At 43.1% G+C, this 20043-nt stretch overlaps 1 protein-coding gene across 2 annotated transcripts in view; it reads right to left on the bottom strand.

Moving 5' to 3' along the window:
* ezrb (ezrin b) overlaps positions 1 to 20043 on the bottom strand; it is a 55405-nt gene that overhangs the window by 16538 nt on the left and 18824 nt on the right. For both annotated transcript variants that reach the window (XM_046291208.1, XM_046291209.1), the window contains exons 4-9: positions 15966 to 16061; positions 14112 to 14234; positions 13858 to 14009; positions 13267 to 13350; positions 12905 to 13051; positions 7670 to 7766 (exon numbers count right to left, since the gene is read on the bottom strand). In XM_046291208.1, the coding sequence (XP_046147164.1) occupies positions 7670 to 7766; positions 12905 to 13051; positions 13267 to 13350; positions 13858 to 14009; positions 14112 to 14234; positions 15966 to 16061 (699 nt within the window). The remainder of the gene's footprint in view (positions 1 to 7669; positions 7767 to 12904; positions 13052 to 13266; positions 13351 to 13857; positions 14010 to 14111; positions 14235 to 15965; positions 16062 to 20043) is intronic.

Here is a 20043-nt window from a genome sequence, read left to right as displayed (position 1 = left end):
ACATGACACAAGTCATTTTTTCAACATTTGTTTACAGACAGATTATTTCACTTATAATTATTATTATAATTATAATTATTATTTATTATTATTATTTATAATTCACTGTATCACAATTCCAGTGGGTCAGAAGTTTACATACATAAGTTGGCTGTGCCTTTAAATAACTTCCATTCCAGAAAATGATGTCATGACTTTAGAAGCTTCCGATTGGCTAATTGACATCATTTGAGTTCATTGGAGGTGTACCTGTGGATGTATTTCAAGGCCTACCTCCAAACTCAGTGCCTCTTTGCTTGAAATCATGGGAAAATCAAAAGACCTCAGAAAACAATTGTAGACCTCCACAAGTCTGGTTCATCATTGGGAGGAATTTCCAAAAGCCTGAAGGTACCACATTCATCTCTACAAACAATAGTACGCAAGTATAAACACCATGGGACCACGCAGCTGTCATACCGCTCAGGAAGGAGACGCGTTCTGTCTCCTAGAGATGAACGTACTTAGGTGCGAAAAGTGCAAATAAATCCCAGAACAACAGCAAAGGACCTTGTGAAGATGCTGGAGGAAACGGGTGCAAAAGTATCTATATCCACAGTAAAACGAGTCCTTTATTGACATTACCTGAAAGGCCGCTCAGCAAGGAATAAGCCACTGGTCCAAAACCGCTATAAAAATGCCAGACTACGGTTTGCAACTGCACATGGGGACATAGATCGTACTCTTTGGAGAAATGTCCTCTGGTCTGATGAAACAAAAACAGAACTGTTCCGCCATAATTACCATCATTATGTTTGGAGGAAAAAGGGGGAGGCTTGCAAGCCAAAGAACACCCTCCCAAACGTGAAACACGGGGGTGGCAGCATCATGTTGTGGGGGTGCTTTGCTGCAGGAGAGACTGGGGCACTTTACAAAATAGATGGCATCATGAGGAGGGGATATATTGAAGCAACATCTCAAGACATCAGTCAGGAAGTTAAAGCTTGGTCGAAAATGGGTCTTCCAAATGGACAATGACCCCAAATATACATCCAAAGTTGTGGAATAATGGCTTAAGGACAACAATGTCAAGGTATTGGAGTGGCCATCACAAAGCCCTGGCCTCAATCCTATAGAAAATATGTGGGCAGAACTGAAAAAGTGTGTGTGAGCAAGGAGGCCTACAAACCTGACTCCGTTACACCAGCTCTGTCAGGATAAATGGGCCAAAATTCACCCAACTTACTGTGGTAAGCTTGTGGAAGGCTACCCTGAAATGTTTGACCCAAGTTAAACAATTTAAAGGCAATGCTACCAAATACTAATTTAGTGTATGTAAACTTCTGACCCACTGGGAATGTGATGAAAGAAATCAAATCTGAAATAAATAATTCTCTATACTATTATTCTGGTATTTCACATTCTTAAAATAAAGTGGTGATCCTAACTGACAAGGAATTGTGAAAAACTGAGTTTAAATGTATTTGGCTAAGGTGTATGTAAACTTCAGACTTCAACTGTAGATTATGGTAATTCATTGTAACAGAACATACAACTCCTGTAATGAAGCAGACAATAAAACTTCATTTTCAAACATTTGCAAAAATGCAATTGGCAGGAAAATACCAATCTAAATGGCCCTCCTGATAGTGTTTCCATAGTTACACAATCTCTGTTAGAATCTAAATATGCAACAACTAGGATGGGTTGTTACTAGGACTAAGACGGGTTGTTAATAGGACCAGGACGGGTTGTTAATAGGACCAGGACGGGTTGTTGCTATGACCAGGACGGGTTGTTGCTATGACCAGGACGGGTTGTTGCTATGACCAGGACGGGTTGTTACTGTTACTATGACGGGTTGTTACTGTTACTATGACGGGTTGTTACTATGACGGGTTGTTAATAGGACTAGGATGGGTGGTCACTATGACTAGGATGGGTGGTCACTATGACTAGGATGGGTGGTCACTATGACTAGGATGGGTGGTCACTATGACTAGGATGGGTGGTCACTATGACTAGGATGGGTGGTCACTATGACTAGGATGGGTGGTCACTATGACTAGGATGGGTGGTCACTATGACTAGGATGGGTGGTCACTATGACTAGGATGGGTGGTCACTATGACTAGGATGGGTGGTCACTATGACTAGGATGGGTGGTCACTATGACTAGGATGGGTGGTCACTATGACTAGGATGGGTGGTCACTATGACTAGGATGGGTGGTCACTATGACTAGGATGGGTTGTCACTATGACTAGGATGGGTTGTCAACTAGGACTAGGATGAGTTGTTAATAGGACTAGGATGAGTTGTTAATAGGACTAGGATGGGTTGTCACTATGACTAGGATGGGTTGTTAATATGACTAGGATGGGTGGTCACTATGACTAGGATGGGTTGTCACTATGACTAGGATGGGTTGTCACTATGACTAGGATGGGTTGTTAATATGACTAGGATGGGTTGTTAATATGACTAGGATGGGTTGTCACTATGACTAGGATGGGTTGTTAATATGACTAGGATGGGTTGTTAATAGGACTAGGATGGGTTGTCACTATGACTAGGATGAGTTGTCACTATGACTAGGATGGGTTGTTAATATGACTAGGATGGGTTGTTAATAGGACTAGGATGAGTTGTTAATAGGACTAGGATGGGTTGTTAATAGGACTAGGATGGGTTGTTAATAGGACTAGGATGGGTTGTTAATAGGACTAGGATGGGGGTTGTTAATAGGACTAGGATGGGGGTTGTTAATAGGACTAGGATGGGTTGTTAATAGGACTAGGATGAGTTGTTAATAGGACTAGGATGGGTTGTTAATAGGACTAGGATGAGTTGTTAATAGGACTAGGATGAGTTGTTAATAGGACTAGGATGAGTTGTTAATAGGACTAGGATGGGTTGTTAATAGGACTAGGATGAGTTGTTAATAGGACTAGGATGAGTTGTTAATAGGACTAGGATGGGTTGTTAATAGGACTAGGATGGGTTGTTACTATGACTAGGATTGTGCCTTTGGCTCCTGGACAACAAAATAAAGTTGAAATAAAATAATTGCCTCCATGTTTCAAGTACATGTTTTCAAAATGCATACTGCTTCCACCTGCCTGCATACTTTTGCCTATGCAACGGTATGCATGGGAAACGTGGGCCCTTCTTGGTTTGGGATAGGTTTTTCTCCCGGTCAATTTGGCCGGCAACAATTCTATTTATTGGCTTTTAATTGTTTATATCTGCCAAAAGGCCGGCAATTACCGGCTAACGGAAACCCAGGCGCACACACACACACACACACACCCACACTGGCTTGAGCTGAAGAGATAAGGTGCCTTGAGCGTAGAGGCTTGATGGACATTAGGACATTAGAAGAGCACTCAGGGTGTGTGCACGTGTGTGTATGGATGCACGTGTGTGTGTGTGCATCCTCATGCACGTTTGTGTGCATGTGTCTGTATTGCTCCCTATCTGTGCCACAGGGGCTAGAGCCAGGGTTCTGTTGACAATGGAAGATGGGATTGAGGATAGGGCTAATGGACCTGCTGCTCCCAATGAGACAGAGGAGGAGAGGATAGGGCTAATGGACCTGCTGCTCCCAAGGAGACAGAGGAGGAGAAGAGAGGATAGGGCTAATGGACCTGCTGCTCCCAAGGAGACAGAGGAGGAGAAGAGAGGATAGGGCTAATGGACCTGCTGCTCCCAATGAGACAGAGGAGGAGAAGAGAGGATAGGGCTAATGGACCTGCTGCTCCCAAGGAGACAGAGGAGGAGAAGAGAGGATAGGGCTAATGGACCTGCTGCTCCCAAGGAGACAGAGGAGGAGAAGAGAGGATAGGGCTAATGGACCTGCTGCTCCCAAGGAGACAGAGGAGGAGAAGAGAGGATAGGGCTAATGGACCTGCTGCTCCCAAGGAGACAGAGGAGGAGAAGAGAGGATAGGGCTAATGAAGGAGGTGGAGAGGAGATAGGATAAGGCTGAGAGGTTAGGATAGGGCTAATGAAGAAGACAGGAGGAGAGAGGTTAGGATAGGGCTAATGAAGAAGACCGAGAGGTTAGGATTGGGCTAATGAAGAAGACAGAGGAGAGAGGTTAGGATAGGGCTAATGAAGAAGACCGAGAGGTTAGGATTGGGCTAATGAAGAAGACAGAGGAGGAGCGAGGTTAGGATAGGGCTAATGAAGGAGACAGGAGGAGAGAGGTTAGGATTGGGCTAATGAAGGAGACCGAGAGGTTAGGATAGGGCTAATGAAGGAGACAGAGGAGGAGAGAGGTTAGGATAGGGTTAATGAAGGAGACAGAGGAGGAGAGAGGTTAGGATTGGGCTAATGAAGGAGACAGGAGGAGAGAGGTTAGGATTGGGCTAATGAAGGAGACAGAGGAGGAGGTTAGGATAGGGCTAATGAAGAAGGAGACAGGAGGAGAGAGGTTAGGATTGGGCTAATGAAGGAGACAGGAGGAGAGAGGTTAGGATTGGGCTAATGAAGGAGAGAGGAGACCGAGAGGTTAGGATAGGGTTAATGAAGGAGACAGAGGAGGAGAGAGGTTAGGATAGGGTTAATGAAGGAGACAGAGGAGGAGAGAGGTTAGGATAGGGCTAATGAAGGAGACAGAGGAGGAGAGAGGTTAGGATAGGGCTGAGAGGTTAGGATAGGGCTGAGCGGTTAGGGTTAATGAAGGAGAGGAGGAGAGATAGGAGGCGTGTAGGCAGGCAGGTAGAACTGGCAATATAAGAGGTGAGCGAGCCAACACCCACATAGTGTAATTGTACTTACAGTAAACATCTTCCTGTACCTCATACTTACACTGCATTGATTTGTTTGTGCTGTATAGCCAACTCCTATGGTTGTTGTTTGGCCAAACACAAACAGATCTGGGACCAGGCTTACTGTGTTTTAAATTCAGCTTCTGCAGCTGTTTGCTGATGCTTTCAGATTGGTTTCATTGTGATGTTAAGTGTGGTGTGTGGAGACAGTGTGTGATGTGGTAAATATCATCCATCATCAAAACAGTGTCATTGTGATTCAGGATCATGGCGACCTGCATATGATGCCTGATTCAGACTGTAGGGCTGACCCAAACTGTAATGTGTTGGCTCTAATAAGTTTATTTTCACATTGTCCTATACAGCACAGTTCCAGCAACTATGGTAAATGCGTAACCAGGCCAGAACAGCTTGGCTTGGTTTGGCTCTGTAGTGTGGAACTATAGTGTAACTCACTGGGGCCTTCTTGGTTTGGCTCTGTAGTGTGAAACTATAGTGTACCTCACTGGGGCCTTCTTGGTTTGGCTCTAGTGTGGAACTATAGTGTAACTCACTGGGGCCTTCTTGGTTTGGCTCTGTAGTGTGGAACTATAGTGTAACTCACTGGGGCCTTCTTGGTTTGGCCCTGTAGTGTGGAACTATAGTGTAACTCACTGGGGCCTTCTTGGTTTGGCCCTGTAGTGTGGAACTATAGTGTAACTCACTGGGGCCTTCTTGGTTTGGCTCTGTAGTGTGGAACTATAGTGTAACTCACTGGGGCCTTCTTGGTTTGGCCCTGTAGTGTGGAACTATAGTGTAACTCACTGGAACCTAACGTAAACTCACTCACTTTTGTACATCTCCTTGGTCCGTACAATTGACTTTATTTTAGCGCCCCAAAAACTTAACACTTCCAGATCAACTGTAATGTCAATACCATTGTAAAGCACAATTTTTCCCCTTTCCAACAAAATCAATGACATGACCTCCACGCTGCACATTTCTGCATGATTCAAGAAGGCAATGAGCTCCGTCGGGTCTTTGTTACTGTAATTGAATTATTCCAATATGTTTTCATTAATTTAATTCGCTTAATCTATTTCATGAGAATTTGTAAGATTCTTGTTTGCATAAAATGGACGGAGACCAGTCTTATCAATAATAGATAAAATTATTTATTCTCGGAGCACGCTGCCACATTATCACGAGCAACAGTTTATATACAATAACATGTCATCATTTCATTGCTTCTAGAACGAATCCCCTCCTCCCGACCTAGAATTAAGTGAGTTTAAAAGTTCATTCCAATTCACTAACACACTCACAGGTCAGACAACATAACTGAATTAACTCTTGACCCCTCACCATTATCGATCACCACTTAGCTGATAGTTCTAATTAACAGAAAAACTAGGAATGCACTCACTGCCTTATCTAAAATACCCCAGAGCTCAGTTTCGTCGGTTCAACCATAGGTTAACGACCCCATCTGCTTACTTAACCCAATCCTCTCCAGACTAGTTTGGAATGGTGTTCGTTATATTTAATTACTCCTTGTCCGTGTCACACAATCCCTTCTTATGAACTCATATTGTTAATCAGATATAAGTTTACTTAGTTACAGTTCCATTTAAAATGAGAATATTGTTTAGTCATTTATTCATAATATTCCTAACAGTCTTTTTAGAAATGGCGGGTGGGGAAGAGAAACTAATGCGTGATAGTGAGAAGGAGAGATGTCGTGTGGGAAAACTGCTTTTTTCCCCACTCGATCTTTCCAACTTATCACCTTATCGCCTCTAAAAATTTAAATAAATCACTATAAAGATTTATATAATGTGTCATTACATACCTATTTGAAGGTTTGTGTCGAATTTGAATCGGGTTTTTGGGGCGGTGCTAAAGTGATCTTCAGAAGTAAAAATTGTCATTTGAGGGTCATGATCGCTTGCAGTGACGACGCAAAAAATGACGAGGTATCCCCCTTACCCCTGTCCCTGTCCCTTTCTTGATTTTAAACGATGAGAGAGGTGCTACACCTGGTGGAGAGAGATTGTAAGACAGAAGTAGTAGCTTTATGCGTGCTGTACATTACGACATGACACGTCAAGATGTAATGGAGGGTCAGTTTTTCAACTTTTCTCCAATACTATAGAGCCATTACCATGTCGATCAACGCTTGAATAGAAACCTAGTTCACACCCCAGATTTTGAAGTCAACACAGTCGCTACAATCCCATTAGTTTTCTTTGTAGCCTCATTTGAATGTCGCGGTTGCGCACATTTGTATGAAACGGGGTGAGTTTACGTTACTTGGTTTGGCCCTGTAGTGTGGAAATATAGTGTAACTCACTGGAGCCTTCTTGGTTTGGCCCTGTATTGTGGATCTAAACTGAGTGCACAAAACATTAGGAACACCTTCCTAATATTGAATTTCCCCCCCTTTTGCCCTCAGAACAGCCTCAAGTCGTAAAGGCATGGACTCTAAAATGTTTCAAAAACATTCCACAGGGATACTGGCCCATGTTGACTCCAATGCTTCCCACAGTGTCAAGTTGGCTGGATGTCCTTTGTGTGGTGGACCATTCTTGATACACACAGGAAACTGTTGAGCATGAAAAACCCAGCAGAGTTGCATTTCTTGACACACTCAAACTGGTGCGCCTGGCACCTACTACAATACCCCGTTCAATGGCACTTACATCTTTTGTCTTGTCAATTCACCCTCTTAATGGCACACATACACAATCCATGTCTCAGTTGTCTCAAGGCTTAAAAATCCTGTCTCCCCTTTATCTACACTGATTGAAGTGGATTTAGCAAGTGACATCAATAAGGGATCATAGCTTTAACCTGGATTCACCTGATCAGTCTGTGTCATGGAAAAAGCAGGTGTTCCTAATGTTTGTAGACTCAGTTTATAATGTGTAACTCACCGGGGCCTTCTTGTCGATGGGTTTGATGATGAACTTCTTGTCGTTGAAGGAGATGTTCCTGATCTCGCTCCAGGGGAAACCGATCTTTGGGGTCAGTCTGGTGGGGGAGGAGGCAAACCAGTGTAAGTATTGTGTAGGCCGCATGTGCTTTAAACAGGTTGTCATTTATTGGGATTACTCATGTACTGGAGGCAGCTCTGCAGGGTGGTCACTAGCTGACACAGCCACAAAGTCATAAAATCTAATTTTAAACCTAACCCTCACCTTAACCACACTTCTAACCTTATGCCTAACCCTAAACAAAATTAAAACCAAAAAGCACATTTTTGTTTTCATGAATTCTTACAATATATAGCCAATTTTGACTTTGCAGCTAGCCCATCTAGTGGAAATCACTGCCTCCAGGACAAGCGTCTTTACGTGGCTAAATAGTGGACATTACAGTGTACATTTTCCATAGATTTATTCCAGATTATTTCCCAACTCACAATCCAGGGTTTTTGTAGCCAAATATTTCAATTGAAATGATTTTAGGCAGGAGGAACAGAGCTAGGTGGCTGGGCCCGCCCCACCCCCTGGGGTTTGTGGTATATGGCCAAAATACCAAGGCTAATGGCTGTATCCAGGCACTCCACGTTGCATGGTGCATGGAACAGCCCTTAGCAGTGATATATTGGTCATATACTACACTTCGTTGGGCCTTATTGCTTAAATATAGTGAACTACTTTTGACCAGGGCCCCATAGGGCTATGCACTATATATGGAAAAGGGTGCCATTGGTTACGCAGCCTGGGATGTGGTAGGAAACAATTGCAAATAGGATATGATTCATCCATGTGTGAGGCAGGACTGTGTGTTGTACTACTGTGTTGTACATGTTGGCCTCTGTATCAATAGGGCTAGGTGGGAGGAATCTGGGGTGGGGCTCGACCATTGTGTACTAGAGAGAGACACATTGACTGGATGCCAATCTCATTTGGCAATTTACGGACACACACACGCGAGAGCACACACACACACACACATTTGTTTGATCCGCCTTGCAGTGACACCCAGTGAGACACAGCGAAACCCTGCTGCTGCCTGAACTGGTATTTCAATTCCTGGGTGACATACACCTAATGAATCCCAGATCTGTTTGTGCTGTATTGTTAACACCTACGTCACGTTTTGTCACCTTTTGTACAAACAGATTTGATACCAGACTAGAGGTTATTTGAGCAGTTCTCTCTTCAACAAGCTTTCCATGATGATCCAAACCTGAACTCTACAGGGTATTTAAGCATCAATGTTAGTGAACACTGTTAAGTTAAAGGGATAGATCATTTTTTTGCTCTGTACTGAAAGTGCTCCATCTTGAAAACATAACTGCTGACATGCTCCTGATCTCCAGTACTGGGATCTCCAGTAGTTGTCTGTCTCTCTGGGCGTTAACTCTAGGAACCTGGTTATCCTGTTTGTGGTAGATGTGGATCAGGTAGAGGAGGACTGAGACATAACACTGATCAAGGTCTTATCTAGAGACAGAGGACTGAGACATAACAATGATCAAGGTATTATCTAGAGAAAGAGGAGGACTGAGACATAACGCTGATCAAGGTCTTATCTAGAGACATAGAGGAGGACTGAGACATAACGATGATCAAGGTCTTATCTAGAGGCATGGCTAAGTGTTAGATTAGACGTTGTATAACTTATTGTGTTTAGGGGGCAGGATTTTTGTTTTTGGCAAAAGAAATGTACCCATTTGAAACTATTTCTGGGCCTATTTCTCAGGCCCAGAAACTAGAATATGCATATAATTGTCAGATTAGGATAGAAAACACTCTAAAGGTTCCAAAATGGTCAAAATATTGTCTGTGAGTATAACAGAACTGATATTGCAGGTGAAAACCTGGAGGAAAATCCAACAAGGAAGTGCTTTTTTCCCTGAAAGCTCTCTGTTCCATTGGATGCGTTGCCTATTTAAAGGGATATCAACCAGATTCCTTTTCCTATGGCTTCCTCAAGGTGTCAATAGTCTTTAGACATAGTTTCAGGCTTTTATTTTAAAAATGAGCGAGAAACATCACATCGCGTCAGTGGATAGCTGGGTGTTCGCAGAGTTTTGCAACAGAGTGGGGCAGCCATTGTCTCTCCCTCTCCTATTGAAAAAGTTACAGTCCCGGTTGATATATTAGCGATTATATATTTTAAAAACAACCTGAGGATTGATTATAAAAAAACATTTGACATGTTTCTGTGGACATTACGGATATTATTTGGAATTTTTGTCTCTGATGTTGTGACCGCTCGAGCCTGTGGATTTCTGAACATAACGCGTCAAACAAATAGAGGTATTTTGGATATGAAAATAATCTTTATGGAACAAAAGGAACATTTATTGTGTAACTGGGAGTCTAGTGAGTGCAAACATCCGAAGATCATCAAAGGTAAGCAATTTAATTTATTGCTTTTCTGACTTTCGAGACCAATCTACTTGGCTGCTAGCCGTTTGTAAAATGTTGTCTACTGAGAGAGATGTTCTTACATAAACGCTTGTTATGCTTTCGCCGAAAAGCTGTATTGAAATCTGACACGCCAGGTGGAATAACAACAAGCTAAGCTGTGTTTTGCTATATTGCACTTGTGATTTCATGAAAATTAAATATTTTTAGTAATTTGGCGCGCTGCAATTCAGCGGGTGTTGATGAAAATGATCCCGCTAACGGGATAGGTGCGTCAAGAAGATAAGGTAACCCCTTCCAATGACCCCTAACAACTGTTATCCACAGTACCCAGAGGTTGAACAGAGATATGTTCCATAGAGAATATATAAAGAATATATGGTGTGTTCTGCGTTATATATATATATAGGACTAAAACCTTGGCAGAATGGCAATATCTGATACAAAAAGGAGCAATGCTACGCTAGTGTGTGTATGTGTGTGAGTTCTTGGCAGTAATGGTGCTACATATTGTCTATGGCCTGGAACCCTCGTTGCGGGGCCTGCGCTCTAAGTTAGTCTCGGATTCTTAAGGCACAGCTTGAAAAACCAGTCAGCGTTGCCATGGTTACAGCCGAGCCCCAGAATGCACACACACACACGCATGCATACACACTTAAGGACACTAAGAACCCTACATACACACACAGAGCCCTGTGTTTGAGTGTCTCGCTCTTCTTTATGGTTAGCCAGATTTACAGGTATCAGACTACTAACTTAAAATAAGAGCGTTAGATTCATTTTAAAGCCATTCTATGGTACAAAAGTTTCTGTAAATAAACACTTTGATGGAACTCTTAACACCCATCAATCATCAATGTGTGCTTTATGTGGATTTAAAGCGAAACATAAAACCTCCAGACAATTTGGACACAAGCCACAATAATGTGGGTAGAGAGTAAGGCAATGGGGAATCCCAAACAATCCAAGTTACAGCATTGCCATCTGTGGCCACTCAAGTTACAGAGTTACAGCATTGCCATCTGTGGCCACTCAAGTTACAGAGTTACAGCATTGCCATCTGTGGCCACTCAAGTTACAGAGTTACAGCATTGCCATCTGTGGCCACTCAAGTTACAGAGTTACAGCATTGCCATCTGTGGCCACTCAAGTTACAGAGTTACAGCATTGCCATCTGTGGCCACTCAAGTTACAGAGTTACAGCATTGCCATCTGTGGCCACTCAAGTTACAGAGTTACAGCATTGCCATCTGTGGCCACTCAAGTTACAGAGTTATAGCATTGCCATCTGTGGCCACTCAAGTTACAGAGTTACAGCATTGCCATCTGTGGCCACTCAAGTTAAAGAGTTACCATCTGTGGCCAGACAGTCTTCTAGGGGCTCTTGGATCAGACAGCTTTCAAGAGACCTTTGGCATGGAGGGTTTAAACGGTGCATGGAGCTGTAGGGAGGGAGTAACGGCCGTTAACAACACAATCCAGCAAGAGGTTAGTCCACTGCACCCAAAACACTACTTTGGCATGTCTTCCAGACATACTTTTCTGTGCTTTTATCTGTGCTTGATTGTGTGGAGTAGTCCCAAAAGTGCAAAGTGTAAACCCCAATCATCTAGCACTCTGACAGGTTCACTCAAACGCTCAAAGTATTTGAAAATAAACAAATACTACTTGACTCCTCTGCTAGAGGGTCAGTGACTGCAGGGCCATCGGCTGTATAGAGAAGCTGGGGACAAATCAAATCACATTTTATTGGTCACACACATATTTAGCAGATGTTATTGCGGGTGTAGCGAAATGCTTGTGTTCCTAGTTCCAATAGGGCAGTAGAATATAACAATTCACAACAATACACACAAATCTAAAAATAAAATATATATTTATAGAAATATTAGGACGAGCGCAAAGTTGCTTAGGAGCTAGAAGCAGAGCTGCCATGTCTGTCATCTGGAACATTACGTCACAATCTACTTTAACACATTACCTTTAGTGACCTCAAAGGAACAAGTAGTTATCACATTACCTTTAGTGACCTCAAAGGGAACAAGTAGTAAACACATTACCTTTAGTGACCTCAAAGAGAACAAGTAGTAAACACATAATCACGCAGTTACCGCATGTGTCGTTCAAGCAATCTCGTAAAATATTGTACTTTTGAGCTTCAGCAAAGTGTTTGGTGGATCGCAGATTCACAGAGAAATCTTGGGTAGGAAGACACAGTAAAAGCTCATCAAAAGATAGACAGTGGAAGAGACAGTGGAATGGAAGAGAGTTGTGGTAACTGTCTGGTGAGAATCATCTTCATTGGTACTGATTAAGTAAAGACGTGGGTTAACCGGTACGGCTCCAATAGTCAAATCCATTGGAATTAGGCTTGAATGTCTGACACAGAACTGTGGCTAAGGCCGGAAAACACACCGGTATCATTGACAAGCAGAACCAGAATGGGTAGATAGGCTACATTACTTTAGACCTTGGTTCAAATAGGATTTGAAATCTTTCAGATGTGTTTGATGGAGCTTGTCTGGCTCAATGGAAGCATTAGGATAGACCCAGAAGCGTAAACCTTGCCCAACTGGCACACCAGACATTATCAAGCAAACCCAAATCAAGTTTTTCATGAATTGACCCCCTAGTGGTCAGTTCAGAGAGGGAACATGGGTGGTGTCCAGTAGGGAATAAATGTTTTGAAACAGACTGAAACTGGGAGGGACTACCTGGACATTTAAATGTTTCTTCGCAAAACATTTTGCTACGGTGTGACCTACTGAACAGGACCCTGTTTCTTACTTGTCCTCCTTCTCGTAGATGTTGAGTCCCAGGGCGTCTACTCCCAGCCACAGCTCGGTCCCCTTCTTGTTCTTGATGTCGAAGTAGTTGACTCCGTACATCTCCAGGTCCTGAGCTATCTTCAGGTACTCCAGCATGGCATCCTCCCTGCACAATCAAACATGACCAAATTAAGGAATGGTTTGGAATAGATTTGACTCCACACACACACACACGCGCACACACAAACGCTGCTGTACTATTCATTCAACTGCTCTACAAGAAACTATTCACTGCTTTTTGAGGTACAACAAATAATGCAATTGACCTGTTTCCTTATGAGAGGGACACCAACATAGATATTCATACAAACCAAAACTCACTTGAGCATTCCACAGTGTTCCTCATGCCACACCTGGATCCTCTCCTCCCACTGCTCCCTGGACAGCTTGTGCTGCTCAAGAACCCTACAGAGGAGGAGGAGGAGAAAGAAGAGGAGGAAAAGGAGGAGAAAGAGGGGAAAGAGGGAGGAGATGGAGGGAGGACAGAAAGGAAGAGAGGAAGGAGGAGGAAAAGAAGAGGGGGTAAACAGAGAGTACACTGAATAAAAGGGTACTCATGTTATGATCAATATCTGGATTCCTTTGTGTCTATGTATGCATGTGAACACAAAACTTCATCCTGTTCTGGTTTATAACAGCAGCACACTGAGCTATTGTCTAGTATCTGTACTCCTGGCTTCCTATGTTCCAATGTCGATACTAGCATACCACTTAGAATGCACACACAATACATTGACATGAATGAAGCAAAGAGTATGCTTCATGCTACTGTGCTAAAATAGCTCTCGTATGTGTCCTAAATGGCACCCTATTCCCTATGTAGTGCACAACTTTTGACCAGGGCCTGGATAGGGAATAGGGTGCCATTTGGGATGCAACCCTAGTGTGGGCTGGGAGTGGATTGACGCTCACCGCTGGGGCAGCAGACGGTCAGAGGTGAGGTAGCCGGGCCGGTGGAGGTCCCGGGTATAGTCTCCGAACTTGGCCTGGACAGAGTAGGAGGCCAGCAGCACGGCCGTTTCTGGGGGACAGTACACCTCATCGCTCAGGATGCCCTCCTTCACCTGGACACACAAACACACACACTTAACAACTTTGTTTGTATCAGCAATTAAGCATTGTGAGTACAAATAATAGTATAACAGTTGTGTGTGTGTGTGTGTTACCTGCATGAAGAACAGCTTCTGGGTGATGTCCTGGATGAGCTCCTCAGACACATCCTCGGGGAAGAACTTGGCGCGGAACTTGAACTGCAGCGGGTTCTCCTTCTTCACGTCCTGGGAAGACACCTGGTTGGAGAGACGATTTATTGATTATTGATTGATATATGTCCTTCAAGAATGATCTGGTCTCAAATGGCACCCTATTCTCTATATAGTGCACTACTTTTGACCAGAGCCCTGTAGTGCACTACTATAAGGGAATAGTGTGCCATTTGGGATGTAGCCCCATGTCTACTAGTTTCATGAGTAGCAAAGAATGATGGGATTGGATCAACTTTATTGTTCCCGGAGGGTTAAATTATCTTGGACGCACGGTGCTGCATTAAAAAAATGCACTGTTATATTCCTCTTTAAAAAAGGGATGGGTAAAATGGTACTGATAAACTTGAATGATCCTCTGTAACGTTGTTTGTTTACTGGCATTGGTCTCTTCTGTGTTGGCTCCGAAACAGGAACCATAAGGTATTGATGAGGAGAATGGGATGGCTGTGTGAAGAATGGGGAGTGAATGGGGTGGCTATGTGAAGAATTGGGAGTGAATGGGGTGGCTGTGTGAAATCACTGGAATGTTCCCAAGTAAAGTTACTCTACTACCCCTATAACCATTTATACACCTTTCACTGTAAACTAAGTAAAGTTACTCTACTACCCCTATAATCATTTATACACATTTCACTGTAAACTAAGTAAAGTTACTCTACTACCCCTATAACCATTTATACACATTTCACTGTAAACTAAGTAAAGTTACTCTACTACCCCTATAACCATTTATACACATTTCACTGTAAACTAAGTAAAGTTACTCTACTACCCCTATAATCATTTATACACATTTCACTGTAAACTAAGTTACTCTACTACCCCTATAACCATTTATACACCTTTCACTGTAAACTAAGTAAAGTTACTCTACTACCCCTATAACCATTTGTGTGACCTCTGATGTGATACCAGAGCCATTTGATACATACAGTACATATCCTGTATATACAGCTCTAGTGATAACCATCTGACCCATTTGGAAATGCTGCACATTGACACAGACTCAATTCCACAAACAGGTGGAAGTGTTTTACCTATAATGTAAATATACTGTAGATATACTGTAGCTATACCGTCGCTATACTGTCAGTACAGAGTCTACATGATCTACAAGTGAATGAAAACAGAGCAGTGTGAGATTTCTGTTTGCTCAGGAACAACAGCAAGAGTGAAGTAGAACTAGTATTTTAGTTTCTAGCAGTTCACTAAGAGTTCACACTACCGACTGCACAGGAATTTCATTGCAGTGGATTCACTGGAAATTGCTTACTTCACAAATGGCGCCATATTCCCTATAGAGTGCACTACTTTTAACCAGAGCCCCGTGGGGATCCTTATGGGCCCTGGTCAAAAGTAGTGCACTAAATAGGGAATAGGGTGCCATTTGACAGAGTCCCTGACAGGATGTGAAAATAAAAGAGAGATTAAGAATTAGCCACCGGCCTGCACAGGAGTGAGAGAGGGTGGCCATTGGGCAGCCGCAATGCATTATGTGAATTCAATAATGCAGTGAGTGAGTGGCAAGCAAATGTAGTGTGGAGTGATTTGACCCCGCCTTTAAAAGAATGTGCTCTTTTTGTATGGCCTATTTTATATTGTTTACCATAGAATGGTAATGGAGTCCAGCGGTTTAAGAATAGAGCGGGAAATGGTTTGAGAATGCCTGAGCAGATATGAACAAATATTTGTACAGTACTACATCAGGCAAAATAGAGGGGACTTGTAACATTTTTAGTCCTAGATTAACCTTACCTTTTTGTCAAGCTTCAGCCAGGTTAGGTATCCTTTACCGTCTACATACTGAAGACCAGAGTACCAGACCTCCCTCAAGCCGATTGTCTTCACCACCTGTGAACGAGAAAGAGACAGTACCATGAATCAACCATGTCAGTAAGACAGTTACTAGAGACAAACTGTACATACCAAACACAAAATAAATAGGATACACTGTGAAGGCAGGAACCTGAATTGAGATCTGAGCACTTCTTGATAATTGCATAAATCATGCATTGATGTCAATGGAAGATTTGAGTGAAAACTCAAGTTACATGCACAGATCTCCAGGCCAAAATTAATGGATACAAGTAAACAATGTATAGTACCTCTATATATTAAATCCACTAGCTAACAACTGCCACACAGTAGTAGTTTATACAATACTGGTCAAAATATATACAGTACCGGCCAAACCTACTCCAAGGGTTTTTCTTTATTTTGACTATTTTCTACATTGTACAATAATAGAGAAGACATCAAAACTATGAAATAACACATATGGAATAATGTAGTAACCCAAAAAGTGTTACATCTAAATATATTTGAGATTGTTCAAAGTAGCCACCCTTTGCACACTCCTGGCATTCTCTCAACCAGCTTCATGAGGTAGTCACCTGGGGCGGCAGGGTGGCCTTGTGGTTAGAGCGTTGGACTAGTAACCGGAAGGTTGCAAGTTTGAATCCCCGAGCTGACAAGGTACAAATCTGTCGTTCTGCCCCTGAACAGGCAGTTAACCCACTGTTCCTAGGCCGTCATTGAAAATAAGAATTAGTTCTTAACTGACTTGCCTAGTAAAATAAAGGTTTATTTTTTTTTTTTTTTCATTTCAATTAACAGGTGTGCCTTGTTAAAAGTTAATTTGTGGAATTTATTTCCTTCTTAATGCATTTGAGACAATCAGTTGTGTTGTGACAAGGTAGGGGTGGTATACAGAAGACAGCCCTATATGGTAAAAGACCAAGTCCATATTATGGCAAGAACAGCTCAAATAAGCAAAGAGAAACGACAGTCCATCATTACTTTAAGACATGAAGGTCAGTCAATACGGAAAGTTTCAAGAACTTTGAAAGTTTCTTCAAGGGCAGTTGCAAAAACCATCAAGCGCTATGATGAAACTGGCTCTCATGAGGACCACCACAGGAAAGGAAGACCCAGAGTTACCTCGGCTGCAGAGGATAAGTTCCTTAGATTTAACTGCACCTCAGATTGCAGTCCAAATAAATGCTTCACAGAGTTCAAGTAACAGACACATCTCAACATCAACTGTTCAGAGGAGACTGTGTGAAATCAGGCCTTAAAGGTTGAATTGCAGCAAAGAAACCACTACTAAAGGAAACCAATAATAAGAAGAGACTTGCTTTTGCCAAGAAACACCAGCAATGGACATTAGACCAGTGGAAATCTGTCCTTTGGTTCCAACCGCCATGTCTTTGTGAGACGCAGAGTAGGTGAACGGATGATCTCTGCATGTGTGGTTCCCACCATAAAGCATGGAGGTGTGACGGTGCTCTGCTGGTGACACGGTCTGTGATTTATTTAGAATTCAAGGCACACTTAACCAGCATGGCTACCACAGCATTCTGCAGCGATACGCCCTCCCATCTGGTTTGCGCTTAGTGGGACTATCATTAGTGGGACTATCATCAGGACAATAACCCAACACACCTCCAGGCTGTGTAAGGGCTATTTGACCAAGAAGGAGAGGGATGGAGTGCTGCATCAGATGACCTGGGTTCCACAATCTCCCGACCTCAACCAATTGAGATGGTTTGGGATGAGTTGGACCGCAGAGTGAAGGAAAAGCATCCAACAAGTGCTCAGGATATGTGGGAACTCCTTCAAGACTGTTGGAAACACATTCCAGGTGAAGCTATGCGTGTTATTTCAGAGCTTTGATGTCTTCACTATTATTCTACAATGTAGAAAATAATAAAAATATAGAAAACCCCTTGATTAGTATGTGTGTCAAAACTGGACTGGTACTGTATATCGATTAAAAACTTGATCACTGCCTGGTACGGCAATTGCTCGGCCTCCGACCGCAAGGAACTACAGAGGGTAGTGCGTATACCCAGTACATCACTGGGACAAAGCTGCCTGCCATCCAGGACGTCTACACCAGGAAGGCTCTAAAAATTGTCAAAGACCCCAGCCACCCCAGTCATAGACTGTTCTCTCTACTACCTCATGGCAAGCAGTACCGGAGTGCCAAGTCTAGGACAAAAAGGCTTCTCAGCAGTTTTTATCCCCAAGCCATAAGACTCCTGAACAGGTAACCAAATTTGCTAACCGGGCTATCTGCATTGTGTCCCACTACCCGCCAACCCCTCTTTTTATGCTTCTGCTACTCTGTTAATCATATATGCATAGTCACTTTAACGATACCTACATGTACATACTACCTCAATAAGCCTAACGTGCCTAAGCCTAATGTGTCTGTATATAGCCTTGCTACTCTTTTTTCAAATGTCTTTTTACTGTTGTTTTATTTCTTTACTTACACACACACACACACACACACACACACACGCACACACACGCACACACACGCACACACACGCACACACACGCACACACACACACACACACACACGCACACGCACACACACGCACACACACACCATTGGTTAGAGCCTGTAAGTAAGCATTTCACTGTAAGGTGTATTCGGCGCACGTGACAAATAAACTTTGATCTGATTTGTAAAATAAACTAGATTGTACCACCAGTGCTGCATGATCACAAGCAGAGCAGAGCGTCTTGTATAAACAGGCCTTTGAGCCCTGTGGCATTATGTTGGCGCGGCCCGGAGCGCTTGCCCTTAAAATGACATACTCAGGTACCAGGCTTAATCTGGCCATGCCTCATAGGATTACGCTTTTCCAGACCCGGACATACGGGTTAGCTCCTTCTAGCCTGGTGCCAGATCCGCTTGTGCTGTCTTGCCAACTCCCATTGGTTCCAGATCCGTTTGTGCTATTTTGCCAACTCCTATTGGTCCCAGATCTGATTGTGCTGTCTTGCCAGAGTTGATAAAACAGCACATACAGATCTGGGACCAGACTCAGCTCATTCTCCACAGGAGACTTTGACTGGAAAAAGCAGTAAGATCAAATCTGCACTGACTGAAAGCAGCGACTAGCTAGCCACAACAACGTCATATATATTCAGTTGTTGTGCTTCAATCTATAGCTAGAGGACTCCTGATATCTCCAGGAGTGATAAGTACAGTTTTATCCTAATCTGTTGTTGTCTAGTACTTTTTTCTAGCTAGTGCCATCTATTTTAAATGTTGTCTGTCTACCCAGTAGCCTACTTGGTGTGTGAACTGTTGGCTGCTTATAACTTGCAGCTGATTCTTGAGCATCTGGTTGTCACAGTTCATCAGGTTGTCGCGGTGGTGGCACAGGGATACTCATTTCTCTTAAGTGGAGATTCTCTTTTCTCCCTCACTCACCCTATCCATCTCCTCATTTGCTTTACATTCTGTCACTGTCACTTGTCCACTCAAGCTTAACATCGTTGCCATCTACTGCCCACCAGGTAACCATAGAGTTGCTCAATGAGCTTGACACCTTGATAATCTAATTTCCTGACAATGGCTCAACACTTATTGTACTGGGCGACTTCAACCACCTGGCGTCTGCCTCCGATGAATTTCTTTCCACCTCTTTCTTTCCACTCATTATCTCTTTTCCCAGTCCCCTCCCACTCACAAGGCAGGAAATGCGCTTGACCTCATCTTTACTAGATGCTATTTGCCTACTAATCTCACTGCAACCCCATTCTAGGTCTTTGATCACTACTTTGTTTCTTTAGTAGTTTCCCTCTCCTCCAACCCTACCAACTCATCCCCTACCCAGATGGACATCCGCCATCGGAATATTCATTCTCTCTTTCCCACTACCATCTCTTCTATCCAATCATCTCGCTCTAAATCCTTCTCCCTCCTGTCTCCTGATTCTGCCTCCTGATTCTGCCTCTTCGACCTTACTATCTTCCCTTTCCACATCCTTTGACTCACACTGCCCCCTTTCCCCCCAGCTGGCTCAGCCC

The sequence above is a fragment of the Oncorhynchus gorbuscha genome, linkage group LG12 (assembly GCF_021184085.1).
Source record: "Oncorhynchus gorbuscha isolate QuinsamMale2020 ecotype Even-year linkage group LG12, OgorEven_v1.0, whole genome shotgun sequence".
Lineage (NCBI taxonomy): Eukaryota > Metazoa > Chordata > Actinopteri > Salmoniformes > Salmonidae > Oncorhynchus > Oncorhynchus gorbuscha.
This window is presented reverse-complemented; position numbering and strand designations above follow the sequence as displayed.